Source organism: Neovison vison, chromosome 5 (genome assembly GCF_020171115.1).
Source record: "Neovison vison isolate M4711 chromosome 5, ASM_NN_V1, whole genome shotgun sequence".
Classification (NCBI taxonomy): domain Eukaryota; kingdom Metazoa; phylum Chordata; class Mammalia; order Carnivora; family Mustelidae; genus Neogale; species Neogale vison.
The window spans coordinates 6459379-6485575 of record NC_058095.1 but is presented as its reverse complement, the minus strand read 5'-3'; the positions used below and the strand labels follow the sequence as shown (position 1 = coordinate 6485575).

Sequence of the window (26197 nt, the reverse complement as noted above, 5' to 3'; positions counted from 1 at the left end):
ATCAGCACTTGAAGTCCTAACCTCACCAGGGGGTTTGCCTGCCATTAGAGAAACGGAAGTCTTAGTTAAAGAACTTTCTGGCAAGGGGCTAGCATTGCTTTGTATGTGTGCGGCGGTTCCCTGAAATGGTGTGTATGTGAAACATATAGAACTGAACACCACCCCCAAAATCGTACCACATGTAAAATTTGGAAAAATGGTTCAACCTATATACTTTAGAAGGATGTGGTTTCTTTTTTTTTTTTTTTCCCTCCTTACACCTCACTAAAACTTAACAGAGAAAGAGTGGGAGGGATAGTTTTGAGGGGAGGTGGATGATGCTGCCCTCCACTCCTTCATAAATTCTTTGCCTCAGGCAGAAGCCCCAGGGTTCACTGAGATTCCCCAATCGTAGGAGAAGGCTCAGTTCTACAGGTGAACACAAACAGAGGTCTAGGGGCTGAGCCAAGCAGCCTGAAGATGGGCCATTTTGTCATTATTTGGAGCTAAAGGCCCTGGAGACACTGCAGGCTCCAGAGAAACTTTTGCCCCTCCCTTAACTACATAGAGGAATCTCAGTTGCAGGGGCTTTGCTGAATAAGGGTTATTATCAGGAATAAATCTTATCTGAGTAACACAAGCACATGGCAGGGCAAAGACTTGACTACCAAACTTACTGATTTTCCTCTTCCTGTGAATCGCTTTCCTTCTCTTTGAAGACCCAAACCCCTACCCCACTTCTTTTAATTCAGGATGGCATTTGTACCCCATTATGTCTGACTGCCATGTCTGTGTTTGTTTCCCAAACAGATGCTATTAAATTGATAGTCTCCTGTTAATCTGTCTCACATCAGTTTGATTCCTAGTCCAGATAGAAAGACCTTGAAGGATACGAGAACTCTTCCTCCTCTTCACTCCCTGGAGCTGACCTACCCCACCCTCTCCTCCTCCTGCTGGCAAAGCCCTTGGATGCTCCAGCTCCTGTCCCCCCATCCCGGCAAGGCCTTCTGAGGGCAACAGATGTCAGGAAGACCCCATGGGCTTTGTCTTAGGAAGGCTAGTCTGGTGGAGGCAGGTGGAGAGGGAGGCCCTGGATGCATGGACCAGGTGTAGGGACAGACTGACTTTAGGAGTGAAGATGACAAGAAATTGCATTTTGAGTATATTTGAGGTGCTAATATGGTAGACAGCTCTACAAAGACACCAGGAGCCAATGGAAGTCCAGACCCGGGCTGGGGAATGGGAGTGGCAGAAAGTAGGTGCCCACAGACTGAAGGTGGTGCTAGAGACTGAGGCAGGGAACCTCCTGAGAAGGTCACTAGGGACAGACTCCAGGGGATGCTGCAGTGAGGGGCCAGAGGGAGAGAGCACACCTCATCACGTAGGCCATACACTCCCCAAATGACCCTGCTTTTCTCCTAATTTTGAAGTTAGAAAATAACAAAAGAAAAAAATTAAGAACATAGATGAGAAAATATTTTTTAAAAAATTTTTTTAGAAAAATAGAAGGCAGGTTGCCCCTGAGTTCAGTTCCAGACACTGGAGAGAAGCAGGCATCAGCTGTGCACCAGGGAGACAACCCAGGCAGGCCGGACATGTGGCTTCTCTGGGTTCTGCTCCTTCTCATCATCCAAGGTGAATGGGGCTGGGGCTTCGGAAGGGAGCACTTGCAGAGCTGGGGCGGGACAAGCACAGGACCTGTCCCAGGGGAAATGGCAGAGCATTTCACTCATCCAGACACTTATTCATTAAAAAAACATTTTTTAAAGTTTTGTTATGTGACAACAAATAAGTTTTGTGTTGGGGAAAGAAAATAAAAATGAGTAACACAAATAGTGTCCATTTTCTAGTGCATTACTTGTCAACCCTGGCAGAGAGATGCATAGAGTTAATGAGTGGATGGATGGATGCATGCATGCATGCATGGGTAGATGATAGACACATACATGCACACATATGTACACACATATATAAATGCATGAATTCCAGAGGAACTTTGAAGGGGCCCAGAAGCCCAGCCTCCAGCTGATACCTACTCAGTCAAAGTGAGGTTCAGACATCTGGATCATTTATAAACCTGCATAACTGGTCTTGACTTGTAGCTAGAGCTGAGATCTTCTTTTCTGAAGAGCTCAGATACAGGGAGCAAGACAGGCAGCAAAACGTGGGTGTGACAGGCTCTCTGGAGACTTGCTCAACCCCACACATCAGGCTGCCTGAGTCTTGCTCTGCATGAGCCAAAGACCAGACCACCATCCAGTGTTGTAAGCACAACAACGGAGACAGGGACAAATGCTCTGATGGCACCAGGAGTGACCCAGTTGGCTGCAGAATCGTAGACACCATAGAAGAGACACTGTTTGAGCCAAGCCTTGAGGGGTGAATATAAAGGCTTGATTCTTTCAAGCAGAGAAGAACATTCCAGGCAGAGGGAACAGCTTGTGCAAAGGTGTGGAAAGTCAGAAGAGCAAAATGTGTAGTAAAATAACAAGCAGTCGCCTGTGTGAGTGAATGTGTGTGTGTTAGTTCTGTGCCACATGTTGATTAGAAGGTGAAGTATTTTAAGTGTTTAGGGGTTAGAGTGCCAGGGGGTGGGTGAGGAGGGATCTCTCTGTCTCACCAGCTCTGGGATTCAGAGCTGGGACTGCCGTGTGGGCTTTGCGCTGCTGGGGAGAGGAGTTGGCCAAGGCCAAGGGAGGGGTGGTGATCAGTAGCTGGCAAGTGAGGACAGGATCCTGTATTGAGGAATTAGGAGCCCCAAGAGGAACATTCCATGATCTCAGGTTCCTGGAATCGAGTCCCGCATCGGGCTCTCTGTTCAGCAGTGAGCCTGCTTCCCTTCCTTTCTCTCTGCCTGCCTCTCTGCCTACTTGTGATCTCTCTCTGTCAAATAAATAAATAAAATCTTTAAAAAAAAAAAAAAAGAGAAGAGACAGCTAAAGACATACCACAGGGATGAAGGGACAGGAGGAATGTGACATAGACAGAGACCAGAGACTCCTGGCCTGTCCTCAGGGCAGCGTCAGACACTCCAGCAGCATCCAGACCAGACCAGGGCTCAAGGGAGGATGAGACAAATATTGGGTTTCTGTCTTCTAGGACACTTCTCCATCTGCCAGGAGGGGATGGTGAGGGGCACAGAGGGGAGGACACTGACCACATACTATGAGTATGGCCAAGGATGGGAACCCTACAAGAAGTGGTGGTGTCGCGGGAAGAGCTGGATTTCCTGCAGAATCCTTACAAAAACCACCGGGACAGACAAACTGGTGAAGAATGGCCGAGCGTCCACCCAGGACAATCCCAGCCGATGCACATTCACCATGACCTTGGAGGAACGCCATCGAGATGACGCAGACACCTACTGGTGTGGGACTGAGAGAACAGACGTTGACCCGGTGAACAAATTATCTGAGATTGTCGACCCAGGTAGGCACTACTCTCTTCTGTGCTCGGGGACCCTGGTACCACCTGCAGAGGAGTCAAACTGCTCTTCTCTCTTCCCCAGTGGACAGAGAGGAGTCTGCAAACAAGCCTGAGACTCCACACGTGTCCTTGTGTGTGCCTGTGTGTACATGTGCAAGCATCATTAGAGGCACCAAGATTCTGGGAAAGACTGGAAGAAAGAGCGAGCCCCACATCTCTGCATGTCTCCACCTGCTCTCCCCAGAGGCAGCAGAGAAGCAGAGACTCGGCTAGGCCAGACTTGCCCGGGGAAGGCAGCTCCTCTTTCCCCAGTCACAGCATCCCCTTGCAGCCCCAGGCTGAGTGGGGCCTTGTCAGGTGTGCAGGGAGAAGTGGGTGCTAGAAAGCTGTGATCCTGATGGTCTCAGCTGCAGGACAGGAGACCCTGTCCCTGCCCACTCCTTCTCCCTCTCCCTCCTCTGGCAAGAGAAGCACAAAGGAGCAAGAGACTCTGAACCCATTTCTGGGACAAGGAAAGGCAGACTCCAGCAGAGTGCAGGGGCCCCCTCTCTGGCTGCCTCTGAGCCTTGGAGGGGACTCTGGGCTCCCCCACAGCTGCCCCAGAGGCACTAGAGCCTCCCTGGAGAAAAGCCTCGAAAGGGTGCTCAGCTGGAGCCCCCCTCCACCCAGCCCCACTTCTGGACCCCTCAGTCTTGTCCCCAACATGCAGACACACAGACTAAATGGGAAATACATCTGCTACTCGTTAGTCTTCTCACAGTTAGCATATGCAAATCTGGTGTGTGCATGTGGGCAGTGGACAGCTACGCTGGTGTAGAATGTTCCAGAAATTAACCGAAAAAGACAACAAAGGTGGCTGGATGTATACAGGAGTGCAGGAGGAGCTGGGGCCAGAGACATGGAGTCTGGACCCTCCAACCAGACAAGCCTTCGCTGGCAGGCCTGGTGCAGGAAGAAAGGCCCCAGAGAGGTGGGTAGGACTGAGGGGACAAGGGGGGCTCCAGGCTCTGGACAGCTGCAGGAGACGGGGGACCCTGGGCCAGTCAGCTCATGGGTCACAGTGCTTCGGGCAAGGCTGAGACTCAGAGAAGAGCTGATTGAAAGCTCCAGGTTTGGGGACGTGGCTCGGACATGCTCAGCGATGCCAAGCAGGACACGGAGATTGAGCTGATTGTAATTGCTACAGAGCTCCCCACCCCCACACACCTCCCACGGTGGTGAACTGTTGTTTCCCTGCAAATGACGTAATTGCAGGTTTGGGGTGAGAAACCAAAAAGATGCAAGAGCAGACCAATGTGCCTGAGCAATGTCCCTAAGACAGAAGCTTCTCCGCCCTGGGGGTGGGCAGTGGAGAAGGCCATGGGAGCCACCTGCGTCACTCTCACAACCTTGCTCTGCTCTGTGTGTTTAGAACCGGATCCAACAGACTCCCCAAGCCTGTGCTAAGCACCACACCAGCCAGCTGGGACTCCTCACCTCTGTTTACCCAGGGCACCAACAGCAGCCCGCCTGTGACTCCAATCAACCCCATCAACAGGTGAGCAGGGCATTAAAAGATGGGGTTTTCCACGGCAGCCCTGTGACCACTCCCCTCGGGACAATCTACCAGGGAGCGCCCCCCCCGGCCCCACTGATGTTTCCTGGGAGGGGAGAATCAGCAAGGTCTGCACTGACCCCCATCCTTTATACCTCTGAGCATGTAAAGAACTCCCCATGCCCTATGAGGAAACTAACAAAGTGCTTTAGCTGGGCTATAGGAGAGAAGGCTCTGGTCTTCTGATCTGCCTCCCAACCCACAAGAACCTCAAAGAGAGGTAGTTGGTTCCAGCCTCAAGTATGCCAGAGGGAAATGCTCTGTATTCTTTTCCTGTGGCTTCTAGAACAAATCACCACCAACCTGGTGGCTTAAAACAAATAGTTTTATGACCTTGTGGCTCTGGAGATCAGAGGTCTTTAATAAGTCTCCCTGGGGGTAAAATCTAAGTGCTGGCAGGGTTGGTTCCTTCTGGGCACTCTAAGGGTGAAGCCTTCCTTGTCTTTTCCAGCATTTAGAGACCCAGCACCCCCTGGCTTGGGGTTCTTTTCATCCTCATAGCCAGCAGTGGTAGTCAAGTCCTGCACACACCACATTACTGGGACACTGGCTCTCCCCTGTCCTTATACTTATAAAGACACTGGTGATGACATAAGGTCCACCCAGTAACCCAGGATAATCTTCCCATCTCAAGGTCAGCTTGTTGGCAATCATCTCCATCTGCATCATGAAATTCCCCCTTGCTATTTAACCTAACACATTTACAACATCTCTGGGTGGAGGGTGGGGTTACTATGCCCACAGACACTCATGGGCAGGCACCTGTTCCATGGATCCAGCCCTGCCCTCCCCAAGTGTTAAGGAAATGCTGGGAAGGAGGAGGAAGCTGGGATTCCTGCTTTCTCACATTCCCAACATGGCCGAGAGGCTGGGCCATCAACCTGAAACACCCCCCCACTGGCCGAAGAAGCATCCAAAGGCAGCCAATTAGCTCTTTCATCAGAGGGCAAACACACTGTCTCAGTTTCACCCCATCAGAGAGCAGGGTTGAAGGTGCATTCCCTCCCTGGGTCCTGCCTCCCATAAACACCCTCCACCAGCTCCTTTCCAGCTCCAGTCCAAGTTCTTTTCCTCTCTAGGGCTCTATTCCTTTGAACCCGGCCCCTGTAGACAGTTTGTTCAGTCAATCCTCTAAACGAGGAAAGCACTGGGCTCACGCTTGATGAGGAGCTTCTGTCATGCTGGTGACTGTTGGAGATCAGTTGTTCTGTTGAGTGGGGAGTGGAGGATGTAGGATTTTTAGGAGACCAAAGAGCACAGGAAGAAGCCTGTGGGGTGGAAAGATGGGATAGCATCCCCAAAGAGATTGGAACTTAGGAAAAGAACACAATGCCTCAAAGGATATTTGAAGGAAAGGCAAAGCAGCATGCCCCTCTCCCCAAAAAACCACCTCTGAAATCCACATGACCCATTATGCTCAAGGCAGGATGAAGGACAGAGCAGGGCTGGCCTATAGGGCGTCCTGGTCCTGTTTGTGGAAGAAGACTTGAGGTCAAGGGTGAGGGATCCAGACTCGGATACAAGAGGGACCACCAAAGCAACACATGTAAGCAAGGCCCATCATCCATCTAGAACCCCGTCCACTATACAGGATGTATGAGCGTACAACCCATACGTGCAAAGCTGGGAGAGACCCCCCCCCTGGAGAACCTTGAAGGTTAATAAATAGATGGACGGGGTGGGGGGAATATTCCTCTGCTTCAAAGAGGTAATATTAGATCACAGAAGGAAATTTGGGCAGAATTGACACAAGGTAGGACACAAGTAGGATGAGAAAGATGGGCAAAGGCAAACCCTTCAGCTTGGCTGACCTGCAGGTGAGGTGGAGGGGAATTGTGGGAGAGGAGCCAAAAAGCAGGATGAAATCAGGGACAGATCATCAAAAATCTCCAAACAAACAAGAGCCCAGGGCCAGACGGCTTCCCAGGGGAATTCCAACCAACATTTAAAGAAGAATTAATTCCTATTCTCCTGAAACTGTTCCAAAAAATAGAAATGGAAGGAAAACTTCTAAACTCATTTTATGAGGCCAGCATCTCCTTGATCCCAAAACCAGACAAGGATCCTATCAAAAAAGAGAATTACAGACCAATATCCTTGATGAACACAGATGCAAAAATTCTCACCAAAATACTAGCCAATAGGATCCAAAAGTACATTAAAAGGATTATTCATCAAGACCAAGTGGGATTTATTCTAGGGTTGCAAGGATGGTTCAACATCTTCAAATCAAATAAAAGAAAGAACAAGAACCATATGATACTCTCAATAGATTCTGAAAAAGCATTTGACAAAGTACAGCATCCCTTCCTGATCAAAACTCTTCAAAGTTTAGGGATAGAGGGCACACACCTCAATATTATCAAAGCCATCTATGAAAAACCCACTGCAAATATCATTCTCAATGGAGAAAAACTGAGAGCTTTTCCCCTAAGGTCAGGAACATGGCAGGGATGTCCATTATCACCACTGCTCTTCAACATATTACCGGAAGTCCTAGTCTCAGCAATCAGACAACAAAAAGAAATTAAAGGCATCCAAATTGGCAAAGAAGAAGTCAAACTATCACTTTTTGCAGATGATATGATACTATATGTGGAAAACCCAAAAGACTCCACTCCAAATCTGCTAGAACTTATACAGGAATTCAGTAAAGTATCAGGATATAAAATCAGTGCACAGAAATCAGTTGCATTTCTTTACACCAACAACAAAACAGAAGAAAGAGAAATTAAGGAGTCAATCCCATTAATAATTGCACCCAAAACCATAAGATACCTAGGAATAAACCTAACCAAAGAGGCCAATAATTTATACTCAGAAAACTATAAAGGACTCGTGGGAGAAATTGAGGAAGACACAAAGAAATGGAAAAATGTTCCATGCTCATGGATTGGAAGAACAAATATTGTGAAAATGTCTATGCTACCTAAAGCAATATACACATTTAATGCAATCCCTATCAAAATCCCATCCAGTTTTTTCAAAGAAATGGAACAAATAATCCTAAAATTTGTATGGAACCTGAATAGACCTCAAATAGCCAGAGGAATATTGAAAAAGAAAGCCAAAGTTGGTGGCATCACAATTCCAGACTTCAAGCTCTATTACAAAGCTGTCATCATCAAGACAGCATGGTACTGGCACAAAAACAGACACATAAATCAATGGAACAGAATAGAAAGCCCAGAAATAGACCCTCAACTCTATGGTCAACTAATCTTTGACAAAGCAGGAAAGAATGTCCAATGGAAAAAGAGAGCCTCTTCAACAAATAGTGTTGGGAAAATTAGACAGCCACATGCAGAAGAATGAAAGTGGACCATTTACTTACTCCACACATGAAAATAGACTCAAAATGGATGAAGGACCTCAATGTGAGAAAGGAATCTATCAAAATCCTTGAGGAGAACACAGGCAGCAACCTCTTCGACCTCAGCCACAGCAACTTCTTCCTAGGAACATCGCCAAAGGCAAGGGAAGCAAGGGCAAAAATGAACTATTGGGATTTCATCAAGATCAAAAGCTTTTGCAGAGCAAAGGAAACAGTTAACAAAACCAAAAGACAACTGACAGAATGGGAGAAGATATTTGTAAACTGACATATCAGATAAAGGGCTAGTATCCAAAATCCATAAAGAGCTTATCAAACTCAACACCCAGAAACAAATAATCCAATCAAGAAATGGGCAGAGGACATGAATAGACATTTCTGCAAAGAAGACATCCAGATGGCCAACAGACACATGAAAAAGTGCTCCACATCACTCGGCATCAGGGAAATACAAATCAAAACCACAATGAGATATCACCTCACCCCAGTCAGAATGGCTAAAATTAACAAGTCAGGCAATGACAGATGCAGGTGAGGATGCAGAGAAAGGGGAAACCTCCTACACTGTTGGTAGGAATGCAAGCTGGTGCAACCACTCTGGAAACCAGCACGGAGGTTCCTCAAAAAGTTGAAAATAGAGCTACCCTAAAACCCAGCAATTGCACTACTGGGTACTTACTCTAAAGATACAAACATAGTGATCCAAAGGGGCACATGCACCCAAATGTTTATAGCAGCAATGTCCACAATATCCAAACTATGGAAAGAACCTAGATGCCCATCAACAGATGAATGGATAAAGAAGATGTGGTATATATACACAATGGAATACTATGCAGCCATCAAAAGAAATGAAATTTTGCCATTTGCGACGATGTGGATGGAACTAGAGGGTATTATGCTTAGCAAAATAAGTCAATCGGAGAAAAACAACTATCATATGATCTCCCTGATATGAGGAAGTGGAGATGCAATGTGGGGGGTTTGCGGGGTAGGAAAAGAATAAATGAAACAAAAAGGGATTGGGAAGGAGATAAAACATAAGAGACTCTTAATCTCACAAAATAAATTTAAGGGTGGCCGGGGGGCGGGGTGGGGAGGGAGCTGGTGGTGGGGTTATGGACATTTGGGAGGGTATGTGCTATGGTGAGTGCTGTGAAGTGTGTAAACCTGGTCATTCACAGACCTGTACCCCAAGGCTAATAATACATTATATGTTTATTAAAAAGATAATAATTTTTTAAAAAGAAAGAAATCAGGGGTAAAAGTGCTGACTCCAGGCTAAGCCTGCAGGGAGGCCCTAAAGGCTTACCCTTGGTTGGGCAGCTTGGCTGTGCCCTCAGAGGGGCTTCTGAGCTGGGACCAAGGCTTGCTTGTCCTGCAGGTCTGGGCTCAGATGTCAGGTCAGGGAGGAAGGGGCTGGGGTTGTCCCTGACAAGGGAGCTCACTGCTGTCACCCTGTTCCCTGCACAGGGCCCTGCTGTGCAACTTTCACTTTGTGAAGGTGCCCAGGCTTGGGGTCCTGCTGTGGACTGTGGTGGGGCTGAGCCAGGGTCAGAGGGACCCAGGGAGAGAACAGAGTCAGTCTGAACAGGAGAACCACAGCTCCCATGACACTGACGCTCCTGTACCCTCAGACCTCTGAGCAGGGATCTGGTGGTGTTGCAGCTCCGAGAGAGATCTGATCCCCGGTAGGTGGGGACTCCTCTCATCTGACCTCAGGCATAAGCTCTGGCTCCCTCCCTGCTCCGCACAGGTCGGGGAAGATGGCCTCCTCTGTAGCAGCCAAGAAGCCTCCTGTGTGGACCCTCCTGCTGCCTCTTTTCCTTGTGACCCTGGAGGGGCTCTGCCAAAGATGATGGACCATTGCAGCATGCAGGACTCTGGCCAATGATGGGTTTTAAATTTCCCAACCAACCAGTAACTATAAAACCAGAATTAAACCAAAAAGCTTGAGGGGTTTGCACATGGCCAGAGACCCCTGAAGGCCAGGTGTACAGAGTCCTGCCGATCCTGCCTGCTGCCCCTTCGGTGTCTCCTGGAGTTAGAGTCGCCCGAACATCAGATGGAAGACAAGGTTGGACCATCTCTGACCTACATCCCATCTGTTCGCTCCATGCCTTTGCTATTAAATCTATGGTTTTTCCTGGGCTCTTTTGAGATTATTTCACTGGGACACTATTTCAGTCTTCTCTATGTGAAAGACCCATCATACTAGAGGCTCTGAAGTGAGTCTAAGTCCAACACTAGAGTCACAATGTGTCCAGCAACTGGGAGGTGGGAGACAATAGAAGGGAGAGACCTGGATGATGCCTTTTAATCCCCTCCAAGACTTCCCAGTGAGGGCTCCCCTCCTATAGGTGGGAAATTTCATTGATAGCCAGGAGTGGATAAAGAAAAGCATAGGGACTTGGGTTTGAAGTTATTTTCTGTGTTTGTGTTAGAGAGAGAGAGAGAGCATGCGAGCTGAAGGGGGAAGGACAGAAGGAAGGTGAGAATCCCAAGCAGACTCCGTGCCCAGCGTGGAGCCCGAGGCAGGTCCCCATCTCATGACTTTGAGACCATGACCTGAACTGAAATGAGGTTCCCAAAGCTTAACTGTCTGAGCCACCCAGGTGCCCTTTGTTTTCTGGATTTTTCAAAAAGAGTATCGTGGTATATATACACCTCACATATTGAAAGCCTTCACAAGCTAGATGTGCAGTGAATGAGGAATGCTTGGTTTACTGTCACTGCCGTCAAGATCTTAATAGGGATGCGGATATATGACTATAAATCAGTCAGAACTAAGTGAAGTTACTTTTTCCCTGGTAAGTAGTTAAGTGTTTTGTGGCGAGGGGCTTTGAAAAAATGTACATAGCCACGTGTCACTCTATCTATATTGGCGGCCTCCAAAGACAGGGGACTCACCCGGTGGTCACAAGAACAGTTCATTTCTGTCCCTCCCTTTGTCCCTTAGCCTCTCTGGTCCTTTAGGTGCAGGGCTCCAGGGACAGTCTGGACGTCTCCATCTAGACGGGACAAATGAGGGCTCAGATCTGTCCTCTTCATGCCTGTGATGCTGTCCATCTCCAGTCAACTCAGACCACCATCACTTCCTCCTGGGTTTCACCTGAACTTTGCCCTGCCCACCCTCCCCCACTCCCCAGCAGAGCAAGGGCAAGACAGAATGCTGGTCCCTTCCTCTTTAACTTCCTCCAATTCACATAAAAAATAACACAAGTCTTTTCCTTTTCTAATTTTCAAAGGCATACATATTTCCTTCCTATAAAACACTGGGGCATTGCCAAAGTGGGTGTGTTGGGTTGGGGGTGGGACATTCTGCAGCAGTGGTGGCTTCTGGTGGGGAACACCTCCACCACATGCCTACAACTGCACCCACATTGTTCTGGGTCACCGGTCAGGAGATGGTGAGACCTCAAAGCCAGCAGCCTGTGACTTACCATGTGGGAGCTCCCAGCCTCTGTCCCCTTTGCAGGGCTGAGTCCCAGAGGGGCTCTTGGCAGCAGCCAACAGCCTCCCCACAGCTCTCCATGCCCACGGCAGAGGTAGCACCTTCCTCTTTACCATCTTGCCTGACCCTAGAACGGACAGAGCCAAATGGTCCCGTGATCCATACTTAGATTTTCCTTGTGACATAAAACAGCAATCACTTTGTCATGTCACAGATTCCACGGTCAGGAATTCAAAAGGGTTGAGAGGGGACAGCCTGTCTCTGCTCCCTCATGTCTGGGGCCTCAACTGGGATGACATAATGCTGGCAGGGTGACTCACATGGCTGGGTGCTACTGTCATCCAGAAGCCTCTTTGCCCGTGTGTCTGGAACAGGAGCCAGGGTGACCCAACACGGAGCCCAGTCCCGACTGTGGACCCAAGATCCTACAGGTAGCCTCTGCATGGGGCCGCCAGGTTCTGAGTGGGACAGTCCCCAGCACCAGCATTTCTAGAGCCTGAGCAAGGAGCTACGGGATTCCTCCTGGCCTGGCCTCGGATGTCACACAGGATCACCGTCCCCAGGCTCCATCCGGGCCTTCCGACGGGGACGAACATTGCTTCTTGGAGGGTGAAAACGTTGCTACTCTTTTCATATACAAAACATATATGATTGATTGGTAGACAGATCGATGGATGGACAGATCAGTAGAACATGGACGTATACAGCATGTCTTTAGTACTAAAATTTCATAGCTTGGGGGGGCATTTCTAGGAAGAGAAAATGAGTAAACAGGCTCCTTAGAAGATAATCATGGAAAAAAGTTGGGGCAGCGCTGCTCTGGGCTTCTGTCTGCAGCAGCCACAGCCCATCCAGACGCAAGGGGTGGGGACATACCCCCAACTCTTAATAAAAGGAAGTGTCAAGAAATTTGCAGCCTCATGTTGGAACTGCCACATGGAAGAATTTTTTTTTTAAGATTTATTTGTTTATTTATTTGAGAGAGAGAGAGAGAACCCTCAAGGGCAGAGCCGAGGGGCAGAGCAGCAGAGAGGGAGGGATAGGAGAAGCAGACTCCCCACTGAGTGGGGATACCATGCAGGTCTCTAGCCCAGGACCCCGAGATCATGACCTGAGCCAAAACCATGAGTCAGATGCCCAAGTAGCTATGCCCCCCCCCGGATGCCTCTGGAAGAATATTAATTTAGTGTCTTCGTGTCACATTAAAGAATGAGGAGCCCAGAAGGGCTGAGGCTCCTGGTCCCAGTCGTAAGCCTTGGGAACAGACTTAGATCTGCCCCAGAGCCAGCCTGGGGCTCATCCACACGGTGTCCCTGCAAGCCCATCTGTGTACTTGAAAGGTCAGTTCCCAAGCCTGCTGGGCTCCATATGGCCCCAGGTGTAAACACTAGGCAAACCTGACGACATCCTGCCATTTCTCTGCTGTACTCACAGGTCACAGACTACACCCATCAATCGCATGAACTTGTGAAATGTTTTGTTTGGGTCGCAATATTATTTTTTTAAATGGAGTTTGTTGCCAACAGGAAAACACGAAAAATTTCACTTCTGGTTTCTCTTTTAAAAAGTAGAAATGCTGGGCGCCTGGGTGGCTCAGTGGGTTAAGCCTCTGCCTTCGGCTCAGGTCATGATGTCAGGGTCCTGGGATCGAGCCCCACATTGGGCTCCCTGCTCAGCTGGGAGCCTGCCTCCCCCTCTCTCTCTCCCTTGTGATCTCTGTCAATATATTGTGATCTCTGTCAAATAAATAAATAAAATCCTTAAAAAAAAAAAACAGAAATGCTGGAGAACAGAGGGTCCTGCATGGCCACCAGAGTGTCTAAGACTTTCCAGCTGCTCCCTAGGGTTTCTAGAACACTATGAAAGCTCACAGACTAGAAAGAAATAAAACTGTCCCTTTGTGCGGATGACATAATTATGTAGAAAATCCCAAGGATTTCACACACACACACAAAAATACCAACTGCTAGAACTAAAAAGTGAGTTTAATGAGCTACAGACAAAAAGATCAATAGAGACGCACATACACATACACACAGACGTGTACACACATATGTGTACACACACACAGAGTCCTATTTCTATACTAGCAGCAAGCCTGTAGAAACTGAATTGAAACACACGGTGCTAGTCCCAGCTGCTGGACAAGAAGAAGAAACACAGGCTGCAGATCTAATGGACTATATGCAGCATCCATGTACTGAGATTTACAAGACTCTGGTGACCGAAGACAAGGACTATTTAAAGAAATTGCGAGAGGTACCACATTATCAACACAGGAGAGATGTCAGTTCCCCCAGTATCAATCTGTAAGTTTAACACGATTCCTATCAACATCCCAGCAAGATTGTCTTGGTAGAGAAAGACAAGCTTCCTCTAACATTTACACGGAAAGGTGACGAAACTGGAGTACTTAAAAATGAGTTTGAGAAAGAATAAAGTACATCACAAGCTTCTCTCTTGCCCAGCCTTGTGTTTCCTACATCCCCCCTGTGTGTGTTTTATCACATGGCCCCTCTGTGCCTCTGTGGCTGAATTTCTCCTTCGACGGAGTCCTGGACCAGTGCCAGCTCTCCTCAAAGTGCCAAAAGGGCGGAAGCCAGGCCAGGGCTCAGATTCCGAGCATGGCCTCCCTGCCTGAACGTGCAGCACTGAGGAGCTCAGAGTGTTTTCTGGAAACTGGCATCACTGGCTTTGCATGGCGGAGACAAGAGCGCTGGTCTAGATTTGAGGAGCTGAGTGGAGCTGGGGACGCGTGCTTGTGACAGACTGTGTTCCTCCCTGCGCACTGCCGGAAGGGAGCCAGTGACAAACATTTGAGACCCTCCGAGTCCTTTCCAGGGTCATGCATCAGCACCTCACCCTCCTTGGGCTTTGACGTCCTACGCCGACCTGCCTCCCACGTGGATGCCCTTCTCACCTCTCTCGGGTTCTGCTGCCCCGGCCTGGGCTGAGCCCAAGTGGGAAGGGCTTCCTCAGCCTGCTCCGACCCTGACATCCACGCCCGGTGACCCCCCCTCTACTGGGATGCCCTCCGCAATTTTTCTGGACACCGACCCTCCCCCCATTACATCTTCCTTCTAACAACACATGTAAACTGTCTATTGACTCGTGCCTTCAAAGAGGAAGATTTTGCGTCTCACATTTTGTCCATCGTCCCCTTCCCTCTGCTAATTTGGTCAGCACAGTGTTCTTTGCACCTAGATATCTCTGCTCTCTTCTGTAATACTTCCCACCATTGCTTTTGGGGGGCCGGGAACGGTTCTCATTTTAAATGTAATTGTTGCTGATCACAGCTTCTCTTTTTTCACGATTTAACTTATCCCTTTGTAGGCAACATTTCATCAGAATGTAGATTTTCTATTTTTAAACGGGTCACGGGTGCTGTATTTCATAAGGCCTTGCATGCCCAAGACTGCTTGTTTCCAGGATATTCTCTCATTTGCTCAGACCATGTAAATTTTCCCTCACTGTGTTCTGGGATGGGATATGGTTATCACGTCTGAGGTTGGCCTATTTGTGTCACACACAACGAGCTCCTTCCCGTATGATCGAATCCGCTCTCCATTTCTGGTACCAGCCCATAGGATTCTGTCTTTATCCTCCAGGGGCCGTAACTTTATAATATTTTGGGTGTGGGCCATCTGAAGAGTCCTTTCCTGGGTCACCGTGTGGGTTCTCAGTTACAGCCTGAAATACCTCCTCATTTCCGGTTAGTTTCTAATAATTGAATTAGAAATGGAATTCAATAGACATTGAATTTACGTTTGGCTTCTCTGTCCTCCAAGAACACAGCCAGCGTACATTTGAGGAATCACCTCCCGGTCTCCTGTACCTATTTTTCTACCTCTCCACACTTTTTATATTGTGTTCACGGAAATGTCCCTTCATGAACTTTCCAAAAGAAACCGCATCTGTGTGAGCAGACATGCTTAATCATTGAGTTCTGTGGTTCCTTCCCCTCGCTGTTTCTTCCTGGCTACACCCTGTCTTGCTCTTCTGCTCCTTCTCTATCCCGAGGTCTGCCTGCCTGCTTCTCATCACCCTATTTTCTACTGCTGTCTCTGTTTACATTTCTAGATTCATTCCATTCTCTGTCATTTCCTTAAGACTAAATAGAGCTGTTTATATGAGCAGTTTTCCCATGTCTCTTTGGGCATTTCCGCTCAGGATATATGTTCTGTATTAGCTTTATGCTAGTATTCTTCTCTTTCCTTGCCACCTGTAAGTTTTTGAAGGTACTACTCCCCTTTTGGATAAAAGTTGGTATTTGCCAAAGACAGTGTGGGGAGGAAGGTGGCTGGGAGGATCTGCAATCTGGAACCTCCCCTACCCTGAGGACAGGTGTCCTGTTGGTTCTCAGCCCACCCAGCATCACCTACCTGGTGGCTCTCTGCTTGGTGCCTATCGCTACTCCTTCTCCCCACTGTCCTTCACCCCCATCTCCTACCGTGCTCTCCTCTGCCTGGGAGCCCAGGTCACGTGCAGTCCACATACCAAGTCTGCCAGTCAGAGTGTAAAGACAAAAACTTGACGACACCCAATGTTGGGGGTGGGGGCTGACTGTCCATTAACAGATTCAGACAAAGGTAGAAAAGTTTACAACCTTTTTGAAAATACCCATGAAAATTTGAAAAATGCACCAACCAATAATACAACTATTTTTTTTTTGTAGGATACCCAACAGGCATAGCCATAAATGGATATCAAGCTACATACGCAAGAGATTTGTTCCACAATTGCATGTAGTTGCAAAAAACCCACAACAATGGAAATGCCCATCGGGAGTGAAAAAAATTAAACAAATCGTGATATGTAGATTGCATGGAATGCAGTGAAGCCATTAAAAACAAAAATCTGTAGATACTGTTAAGGAGTGATTTTCAAAATACATTGAGTAAAAAAAGGTAAACTGCAGAACAAAATGTGATATTTTTCTTTGAGGGAGGGAAAAATAAATATACTATATATGGTTTAGATGCATAGAATTTCTCCACATCATACACACACACACACACACACACACACACACGTTCCAGACCTTACCTTTGGGTAGGGTACGAGGGTAGAAGACAGACGATACCATTTTACTTCACATTTGTGTACTTTTTAAATTTCCTTTCCTAAAAAAGTCACCTATTGCATGGAGCACTGGATGTGCTGCATAAACAATGAGTCTTGGAACACTAAAGAAATAAAATAAAATTTAAAAATATATAAAATAAAAACAAAAACAAGAATCCACAGGGGCGCCTGGGTGGTTCAGTGGGTTAAAGCCTCTGCCTTTGGCTCAGGTCATGAGCTCAGGGTCCTGGGATCGAGCCCCGCATCAGGCTTTCTGCTCAGCAGGGAGCCTGCTTCCCCTTCTCTCTCTGCCTCCCTCTCTGCCTACTTGTGATCTCTGTCTGTGTGTGAAATAAATTTTTTAAAAAATCTTTTAAAAATCCGCAAATAAATATAAAAGTTCGCGTCTGCTCAGTATTTCACTATCTCCCTCTTGCCAAGGAGATGGCAAGTGGTGCAAGAAAGAAGAATGTTTCCCTGGGTCAACGGTCAGGTTCACTTGGACACACAGTCAGCTCTGGTCTCCTAATCCCACACCGGGATGTGTCTGCATCCAATGCCTGAGTTCCTCCACGGTGTGTGTAGAAGACAGAGCTGCTGTACTGAATTAAGAATAAGCTGAACGACCTGCTGAATGGGAGGCAAATGCCACCCTCATGGGTGTGCAGGGAGCTCCGTCCACAGCCAGCCTCCCACTTTGGGGACACGAAACACCCAGGGTCATTTAATGGAAGGCATAGTTTTAATACCTCCACACAAAGGAAGGAGAGTCACATTTATTGCTTTATTCCCAGTGAGCCTGGGAAGGGCGGTCCTCCATCCCAGACCATGAGGGAGCAGGAGCCCCAGAGCAGGGTGGCAGGTCCTCTTACTTACACCATGGTCGGGACAGAGGTCACTGATTTTTCCTGGGCTCAAGTGGTTTCCAAGTGGTTTTTTTGAAATGTGCATCAAGAAAAGTAAAGCAGGAACTTATGGAGGAGTTCTAAGATTAGAGCCTTCTCTAAATTCTGGATTTCAGGGGGGAGCAGGGTTGCCTTACTATAAAATGTCTGGGCAGCAACTCATCAGAACAACAGCGGATTGTTTTCAAAACTTGTTTCACTCGCCCCAAATGGTCATAGAGAATGTGCGCTTCTTCTTATCAACGGACAGCTGGTTCTTCCTCAGCTCAGGTCCGGTGGTTTGAACAAGGATGCGGCAGCTATTCAAATCCGTGTCCGGACACCACGACTTCACGAAGGTCTCCCAAGCCGGGCTGTAGTGACACTGCACGGTCACTTGCAGATGGAAGTAGAAGAAAGGAAACGATGAGGAAAAGAAAAAGGTAATGAAATAGAGCTCAAATATAAAATAGAGAAGATCAAAAAACCCAACAATGGGCTTTTCAACGAAGCAAAAACCCTCGCAGGATATTTGTGATGAAAGGAAAGGTCTGAATAATCAATAATCAAAACACGTACATCACACAATATCCCGGGCCTAGTAAAAAGAAGGAAAGGCAATAAGGGGACAGGATAATAAAAGGATATCTAAACAACTGTATGCCAATAAATTTGAAACTTTAGGGGGAATAAACAAATTTCTAGCAAAAATAATGTGATATTCTAAAAGATAGTCACAAAAAGAAACAGAAAACTTGAATCCTCCATCAGCTATTTCAAAGAATCAAATCCATTATTAAAAATCTCTCCAAGGAGCCCCTGGCTGATTCATTGGGCAGAGCGAGTGACTCTTAATCTTGAGGTTGGGAGTTCAAGCCCCACCTTGGGTGTGCAGATTACTTAAAATGAATGAATGAATGAATGAAATAAAACATCTCCAAAAGAAACTCCAGGCCTAGGGTACCTGGGTGGTTCAGTGGGTTAAAGCCTCTGCCTTTGGCTCAGGTCACATTCCCAGGGTCCTAGGACTGAGCCCCGTATCTGGCTCTTTGCTCGGCAGGGAGCCTGCTTCCTCCTCTCTCTCTCTTTCTGACTGTCTCTCTGCCTACTTGTGATCTCTCTCTGTCAAATAAATAAATAAAATCTTAAAAAGAAAAGAAAGAAAGAAAGGAAGGAAGGAAGGAAGAAAGAAACAAACAAACAAACAAACTAGCTAGCTCCAGGCCCATAGAGCTTCAAGAGAGATATCTTCTAATCATTTAAGGAAGAAAGAATGTTCGTCCTAAACAAAAATTTCCAGGACATAGGAGAAGAAGATGCAGTTCTAAATCCTCTGAATGAGACTAGCACACTCTTGATGACAAAATCTGACAAGGGCAGTACAAAAAAGAAATCTTATAGGCAAAAATCACCCATAAACATAAATGTCAAACTCTACATCAAAAAAAATCAGCAAGCTGAATCCTGGGATATAAAAGCAAGATAATACATCATCACTAAGTTGGGTTTATCCAAAGAATGTGAAATTGTTTGAATAAGAGAAAACCAGTATGTATAATATGCCACATTAATAGAGTCAAGGAGAAAAATCATGTGATCATTTCAAAGATGCAGACAAAAGTCTTTGATAGATTTTAAATAGTCCTTTGACTAGGAAGGCCTTTCTAGACCTTAGGACTCAACCACAGCACCCCGACTGTGCTGGGCCTCTTCCCTCTGAGACCGGAATATGGAACAGGGGGTGGGAATAGCCATTAGGACATCTGGCCCCAAACTCCAGAATGAGCAGGGACACGGGGGCACCAGAGGTCCAGGAAAGCATTGGCAAGAATTGGGGTCTCTGGGTCCTGGGAAACAAGGTCCCTTTGGCCCAAGGACTGAAACTGGGACCATCACTTGCATCTCCATGGACAACAGACTCAGGCACTGGGCTGCGCAGAGAAACACCTGCCCAGAGAGGCTGGATCCCGTCCTGGAGGAGGTGGCAGGAGCTATGAGAGCATCAAAGAGAAGCCCTCTTCCTCCCAACACAAGGGGTGCTTTGGGGTCCTAGAAGAATTCAGGACTCACCCACTTTGTGTGACAGTTCACTCCAAGTGACACAAGTCACTGGAGAGGAACCTCAGGGAGCATCACAGAGCAGGTCCTTAAGACACATACACACACACACACACACACACACACACACACACCACACACTCTTACCTGGGTCAATGGTCACTTTAACTGTGACCCCAAGATCAGTTCCAGCTCTCGCGATCCCACACCAGTAAGTGTCTGCACTGTTCCACCTGAGGTCCTCCATGGTCACGGTGAATGTGCGTGATTTCCAATTGTCCTTGATGGACACTCGGTCACGCTTCACTTCCCGCTCTGATCCGTCGGTTTGAACGAGGATATGGCAGTCACTCCACTCGGCTCCTTGACACCACCACTTATAGTAGGTCTCCCACCCATGTCCATAGCGACACTGTACAGTCAGTGAACCCCGCAGTGGACCACTCACTGCACTGGACACTGCAGTGAGGGCAGATGAGCCTGGAAACACAAACCAGTGCTTGTCACACCACACCCTACCCCCTGAGGGCAGAGCCACAGCCTCCTGCATCCAAGTAGCCCCAAGAAACCCAAGTGCCTGATGAGTGGAGTGACAGTCAACGAGGGAATACACCTTCCACAAGACAGACCTTTGTCCTTCAAAACTCCACTGGTCAAAGCCACCACAGAAATCACCTAAGAACACAACTCTACCCCTCAGAGAAACTAGAATGTCCCCACGGAGCAATGACAGCTTTCGATAATCCACCCCTCCCCCTCCCTGTGGTCAATGTCATCTGGAAGCAAATGACCCAAGCGAAGGCATGGCCCCAGTCCACTTCGGCCCATTGTCCTCGTGCGAGATGTGGGCTCTGTGGTTTCAGACCTTTTCATTTTTCTAGAGTAGCCAAGAATCTGGACTTTGTGTGAAACCTCTCAACTTGAAAATACTGGTTTTGTTAGAAAACTTTTTTTTCCCTAAGTTCTTAATTTCTCAGGAGAGACTGACTACAGAAACCTTGCCTGCTAGCTGACCCTAGCTGTCAGTCTTCAACTCCAGCTCTATAGTCCTGAAGAATGCTCTTTTCTGGAGTTATCTGTGCTGTCTGCTGAGGTCCGATATCAGTGATGTTCCTTTCGCACAATTAATCTAGAAGATTTCTATCTGTTTCACGTGCTGAGATCAGGACGAGATCAAAGAGAACAAAGGGATTCCTGTGTCTTGAGACTCCTAAGAAATTATCGAAACTGGATTTATTCATTATTGGGACAAATTCTTTGGTTTCTGGAAATTGTTTTCCGCGGAATATTGACTATTCAAGTTCTTTGATGGTTGCTGATCTGTTCTATTGTTTTATTTTGGTTTTTTTTTTCCAGAATGTCCTGCATTATGTATGAGCATAAAGTCCTGCAATCAGAAAGTATCCTTTATAATGAAAATGTTCACATATGTTTTAATGACATGTCCTGACCACAGGTACTGTGTGGTTTTGTGTAGTGCACCTACTGCAGGGTGTCCTCCTCCTCATTTCTACTCTCCTCCCACATTTTTTACACATTAATTTTTTACACATTTTGAAATTAGCTTGTTTTATTTCCTAAGTCATTTCTCATATGGATAATTTTATTCCTTTTCTTTACTCCAGATTTCCACATGGGCTCTTTTTCCGACTTGTTAAGTTAAAGACAGAGATCATCTTCTTCCTTTCTAAAATGAATTAAAGTGTGTGAAAGGCCAAGAACTTACTTTTGTTGACTGTACAGATTCAGATCTAATGCACTTCTCGTGAATTTGAAGTGTATACCTCAGTGGTTTTTAGGATATTCACAAAGTTGTGCCAACATCACCTCTAATCCCAGAACATTCGGTCGCCGCAGAAAGAAACCCTGTACCCCTTGTCGTTCCCTGCTTTCCTCTTCCCTGAAGCCTTTGATGACCACCCATCTACATTCTGTCTATTGATTTCTCTATTCTGGACACTGCCTACGAACAGAATCCTACAATCTTACCTTCTGCTCTGGCTTCAGTCACTTAGTAGAATGTGTGTTAAGGCCCAGTCTATGGGAGGGAAGGGCACGTTTATCTCATCCATTCATCAGCTGATGATATGTGAGTTGTTTTGACTTCTTGCCTCAGTGAATAATGTTGCTATGAGCAGTTATGTACTAGTGTCTGTATTGATTCATGCTGACACTGTGTTCACAGCAGAAGTTCCAGGATGGGTTTTCTCAAGAGCCCATAAGAAGCTGCTGTGATTCTGAAAATTCTCTGGGAAACTCCCACCCATTATCTTCAGCCTCCACCAACAGAGTAAGGGTTCCCAAGAGCGAGACAGGAACCCACCCTGAATGTCTTCTCTCCCCATGCACACTCCAGCTGCCCGCAGACAGTAAGGCCACTCTCCCGCCTTCCAAATCTCTGGCAGGTGCTTCCAGGGACAAACTCCAGCCCACACAAGGAAGGTGACTGGAGGGAAGGTGATTCCCAGGTTTTGCTCAGGGATGCAGAAGAGGACTTGGGGCGGGGGGTAATGATATCAACATCAACAGAGGAACTTACGCTCTCTGCCCCTTGATCAATTCTGTCCCTGTGTTGTCGAGGACGGGATGTTTGTGTTGCCCCACAATTCCTGTGTTGAAGTCCCAAGCTCTAATGGGATGGTATGTGAATCTGGGGCTTTGGGAGGGCATTAGGGCTAGAGGAAGTCATGATGGGGATCTCAGGATGGGATCAGTTCTCTCATGAGAAAAGACACCAGAGAGCCTCTCTGTCTTTCTTTCTCTGTGTCTCTGTCTCTGTTTCTCACTCTCTCTGTCTCTCCTTCCCTGAACACAAGGTGGGGGTCACCGTGAGAAGGTGGCTGCCTGAAAACCAGAAAGAGAACTTTCATCATGAACTGAAATCAGCCTGCACCTTGATCTTGGACTCTCCAGCCTTCAAACTGCGAGAAAAGAAATTTCTCTAGTTCAAGCCCCTCAGTCTCCGGTATTTGGTTCTTATGACTCATATGCATTTGTAACCCTTTTATGAACTTCCAAATTAAGAAAATAGTAGTATATAAGGCACCTGAGTGACTCAGTCAGTTCTGCAGCCAACTCTTGGCTTTTGACCCAGGTCATATTTTTGGAGTCCTGAGGTCAAACCTCGTGTCGGGTTTCATCCTCAGCGTGGAATCTGTTTGAGATCTCCCCCTCTGCCCCTCATCCCACTCACCCTTTCTCTATTTCTCTCTTTCTCTGCCTCTAAAATTTTTTTAACAAATTGCAAAAAAAAAAAAGAATATAGTAACACGAACGCTTTCCCAATAAAGATTCTGCGTGCGAATCTCTCATTCAAACTGTTTAACTACCTCTGCACATAGGATGAAGTCAGTAGGTGCGTAAATGGGGTCTTCTTATTTCCCATGATGTCCTCCTTCCCAAAGGGGACACTGTCTGCCTCCTGCCCCAGCAGCCATGGTTCTGGAGGATGAGAAGCAACAGAGCTGGGGCAGCGAAATTGTCCTGTCTTACTAGCTCTTGTCTTCTCTAAGCATCAAGAACCAGCTGCCCTCCAAAGATTTGCCATCCAGCCCAGAAACAGAAAACTTCTTATCTCTGGTGTTCCCTCCCAGTGACACCACTCAGTAAGTCTCAGTGGTTGTGCTAATGACACTGGACATCAGTCTGGTCCTTGTCATCCAGAGCAGAGACTCAGGGGGCCTGATGTGCAGGACTGAACAAGTCTTCAGAGAACCTGTCACACCCTATTTTTCTGCTGGTCTTCCTCCCTCTACTCTGAGCTCTTCAGAAGAAAGGGTCTTAGCTCTAGCTACAAGTCAAGATCACTGTGCAAGCTTTTAAATGATCCAGATGTCTGAACCCCACTTTGACTGAGTGGGTCTCAGCTGGAGACTGAGCTTATGAGCTCCTTCAAAGCTCCTTTGGAATTCATGCATTTATATATGTGCGTAGATATGTGTGCATATGCTTTTATCATCTACCTATCCCTCCTTCCCTCCCTCCCTCCATCCATCCATCCATCATCTAGCTAGCTATCTGCCAGAACTGGCAATCGGTGCCCTAAAAAACAGACACTGTGTTATTTACTTTTGTTTTTCCAACACCTTACTTAGTACCTGTCAAGTAGCAAAAACTTTGAAGGTTTTTTTTTTTAAAGAAGTAAGTATCGGATTGAGTGAAAGGCCCTGCCATTTCCCCTGCGAAAGACACTGCCTGTGTCCTACCCCAGCCCTGCAGGTGGTCTGGCCTGGATCCCCCACACCACTCACCTTGGATGATGGGAAGGAACAGAACCAGGAGTCGCCACATGTCCTGTCTGCCTGGGTTTTCTCCCTGATGCTCAGCTGATGCCCGCTGCCCTCCAGGGACTGGAACTGAGCTCGGAAGCAAACTGCCTTCTACTTCTCAAAATCGTTCTTTTATAGTTTCTGTCATCTACTTCCCATAATTTTTTATTCAGTTACTTTCTAATTTGTTTAATTAGGAGAAAAGCAGTTCCATCCTTTGGGACCCTATGGTTGACATGGTTTTTCTCAATGATTTGGGGAAGCGAAGTGTGGTTAGGGTGCCACTTGTCAGTATGTGTGAGGAACTGGGAAGCCTGCAGACGGCAAACCAGATGACACATGCAACAGAGCCTCAGAGTGTGGGTCCAAGGAAGTGATGGAGACACATTGGGTTTGCACGTGGGGAAACCCAATGCAGTGTTCAGGACTCACACCCAGTCTTGCTGGACACACAGCCCCATCCTAATCCTCCTTCTGGGTAACCCACCTCAGTGCCTCCCAGACGACCCCTCTTTCCCTGGCCTCTGATCCAGCCCTCAGCATGACCCTTGGGCCTCTCCTTCTCAGGGTTCCCACCATGGTTCAGAGTCCCTCTGAGACAGAGGTGTCATGGGGAGATTTTAAGGAAGGAGAAGTAGCCTCTTCCCATCAGCCTCATTGTGGCCTAGATGCTTCCTCTGCCATCTTTTGGTGTATTTCCCCTGACTGTGGAATGGGGCCACTTCCCAGCCCCAAACTGCTTATGCTAATGCCCCCTAAGGGGCTTTCCCACAAGGCTCCCCTCTTCCTTCACGTGTCCTCACCTATCTTCTTTTCTCTGTCCCTTTTCACTCTCCTCTCAGAGACAATTCTTCTGTATTCTTTTTTCTTTTATGTTTTCAACATTTTTGAGCTTGGTTTTATCGTAGGAGGATTCTGTTTGGTTTTGTGTTTTCAGTGTCTCTTCCAATCTTTGGATGAAATGTTTAGTTCAGGAATTATGTTTTTTTTAATATTTTATTTATTTATTTAAGAGGGAAAGGGAGAGTAAGAGGGAGAAACAGACTCCCCGCTGAGTTGAAAGCCTGATGTGGGACTGTATCCCAGGACTCTGGGATCATGACCTGAGCCGAAGGCAGACGCCCAACAGACTGAGTCACCCAGGCACCCTAGGAATTATATTTTCATTTCAAAAGCTTCTTTTTTGTTCTCTGCTTGCTGTAGTTTTCAAAACTCTCCTCACTCTGTGGTCATGTGTTGGTTTGGTCTGATCTGGTTTGGTCCTTCTCTTTTATATACCAAACATGCCTCAAAGACTGATAGTTGTTGGTTGTCTGACTGTAATGGAGAATGAGCCAGAGCATAGCTGATCAGGGCTCTGAGTATGTGGGGGCAACACGGCATGTGAAGCATGGGTGTCGTGGTGTTCCAAATCCTTTGAGCTTCCATCCCTTCTTGAATTACAGGCTATGCTCTCACACGAGCGGGCAGAGGGATCTTCTAAATTCCAGAATGATGGGGACTGAAGGTGGCCCCCAGCATCCTCTCCAGCTGCCTTGGTTTCCCCATGTATTTTATGAAGTTAAAGAACCTCGTGGGGGATGGGAGTGTTTCTTTCTTGATCTAAGTGCTCGTTGCATGGGTGTTGGGGTTTTTTGTACAAATGTATTGAGTTGTCCACTCCTGAAGTCTGCACTTTCTGTGTATATTTTATACTCCAATGAAAAAGTTTTAAATTTTACCATGAAATCTCTCCAAGCCTGTGCCTACTTAATCCTTTAAATAGCAGCCTCGGTATTCCATTATGTGGCTGTAGCATAATTACCTATTCCTGTTTTGTTGGCATTGACCCTGTTTCCATCTTTGCTCTTGCGAATCTATGCTATGGGATTCCAGATTGGGTGAGATGACGTCATCGCATGCCACAGACCTCTCCCCCCGACTCCAGCTAAGAACCCAGACATATTATGTGGACCACCTACCTGAGCATTCTGATAAATGAACCCTAGCAGGAGATTGGGGAAGGAAGCCAGATCAAGTATAGGACCAATCCAGGTGTGAGTTTTTGGTTATGCTTCCTTCTCTAACCTCCTGCCTGAGCATGAACCCTGCGGCTCACAGCCTGAAAATGCACACTCAGCAGGAACCCTAAGAGCC

General features: G+C 47.1%; 1 protein-coding gene and 1 pseudogene across 1 annotated transcript; one reads left to right on the top strand and one right to left on the bottom strand.

Annotated features, from left to right (window-relative positions):
* Nucleotides 1-1574: 1574 nt before the first annotated feature.
* Nucleotides 1575-10230, top strand: LOC122907543 (annotated as a pseudogene).
* A 7484-nt stretch (nt 10231-17714) lies between these two features.
* Nucleotides 17715-24083, bottom strand: LOC122907301 (CMRF35-like molecule 1). The gene is made up of 3 exons (XM_044250206.1): nt 24044-24083; nt 19941-20273; nt 17715-18131 (listed from the first exon to the last, which is right to left on the bottom strand). The coding sequence occupies exons 1-3, from the start codon at nt 24081-24083 to the stop codon at nt 17953-17955; spliced, it is 552 nt and encodes a 183-aa protein (XP_044106141.1). The 3' UTR covers nt 17715-17952.
* Between the last annotated feature and the right edge of the window lie 2114 nt (nt 24084-26197).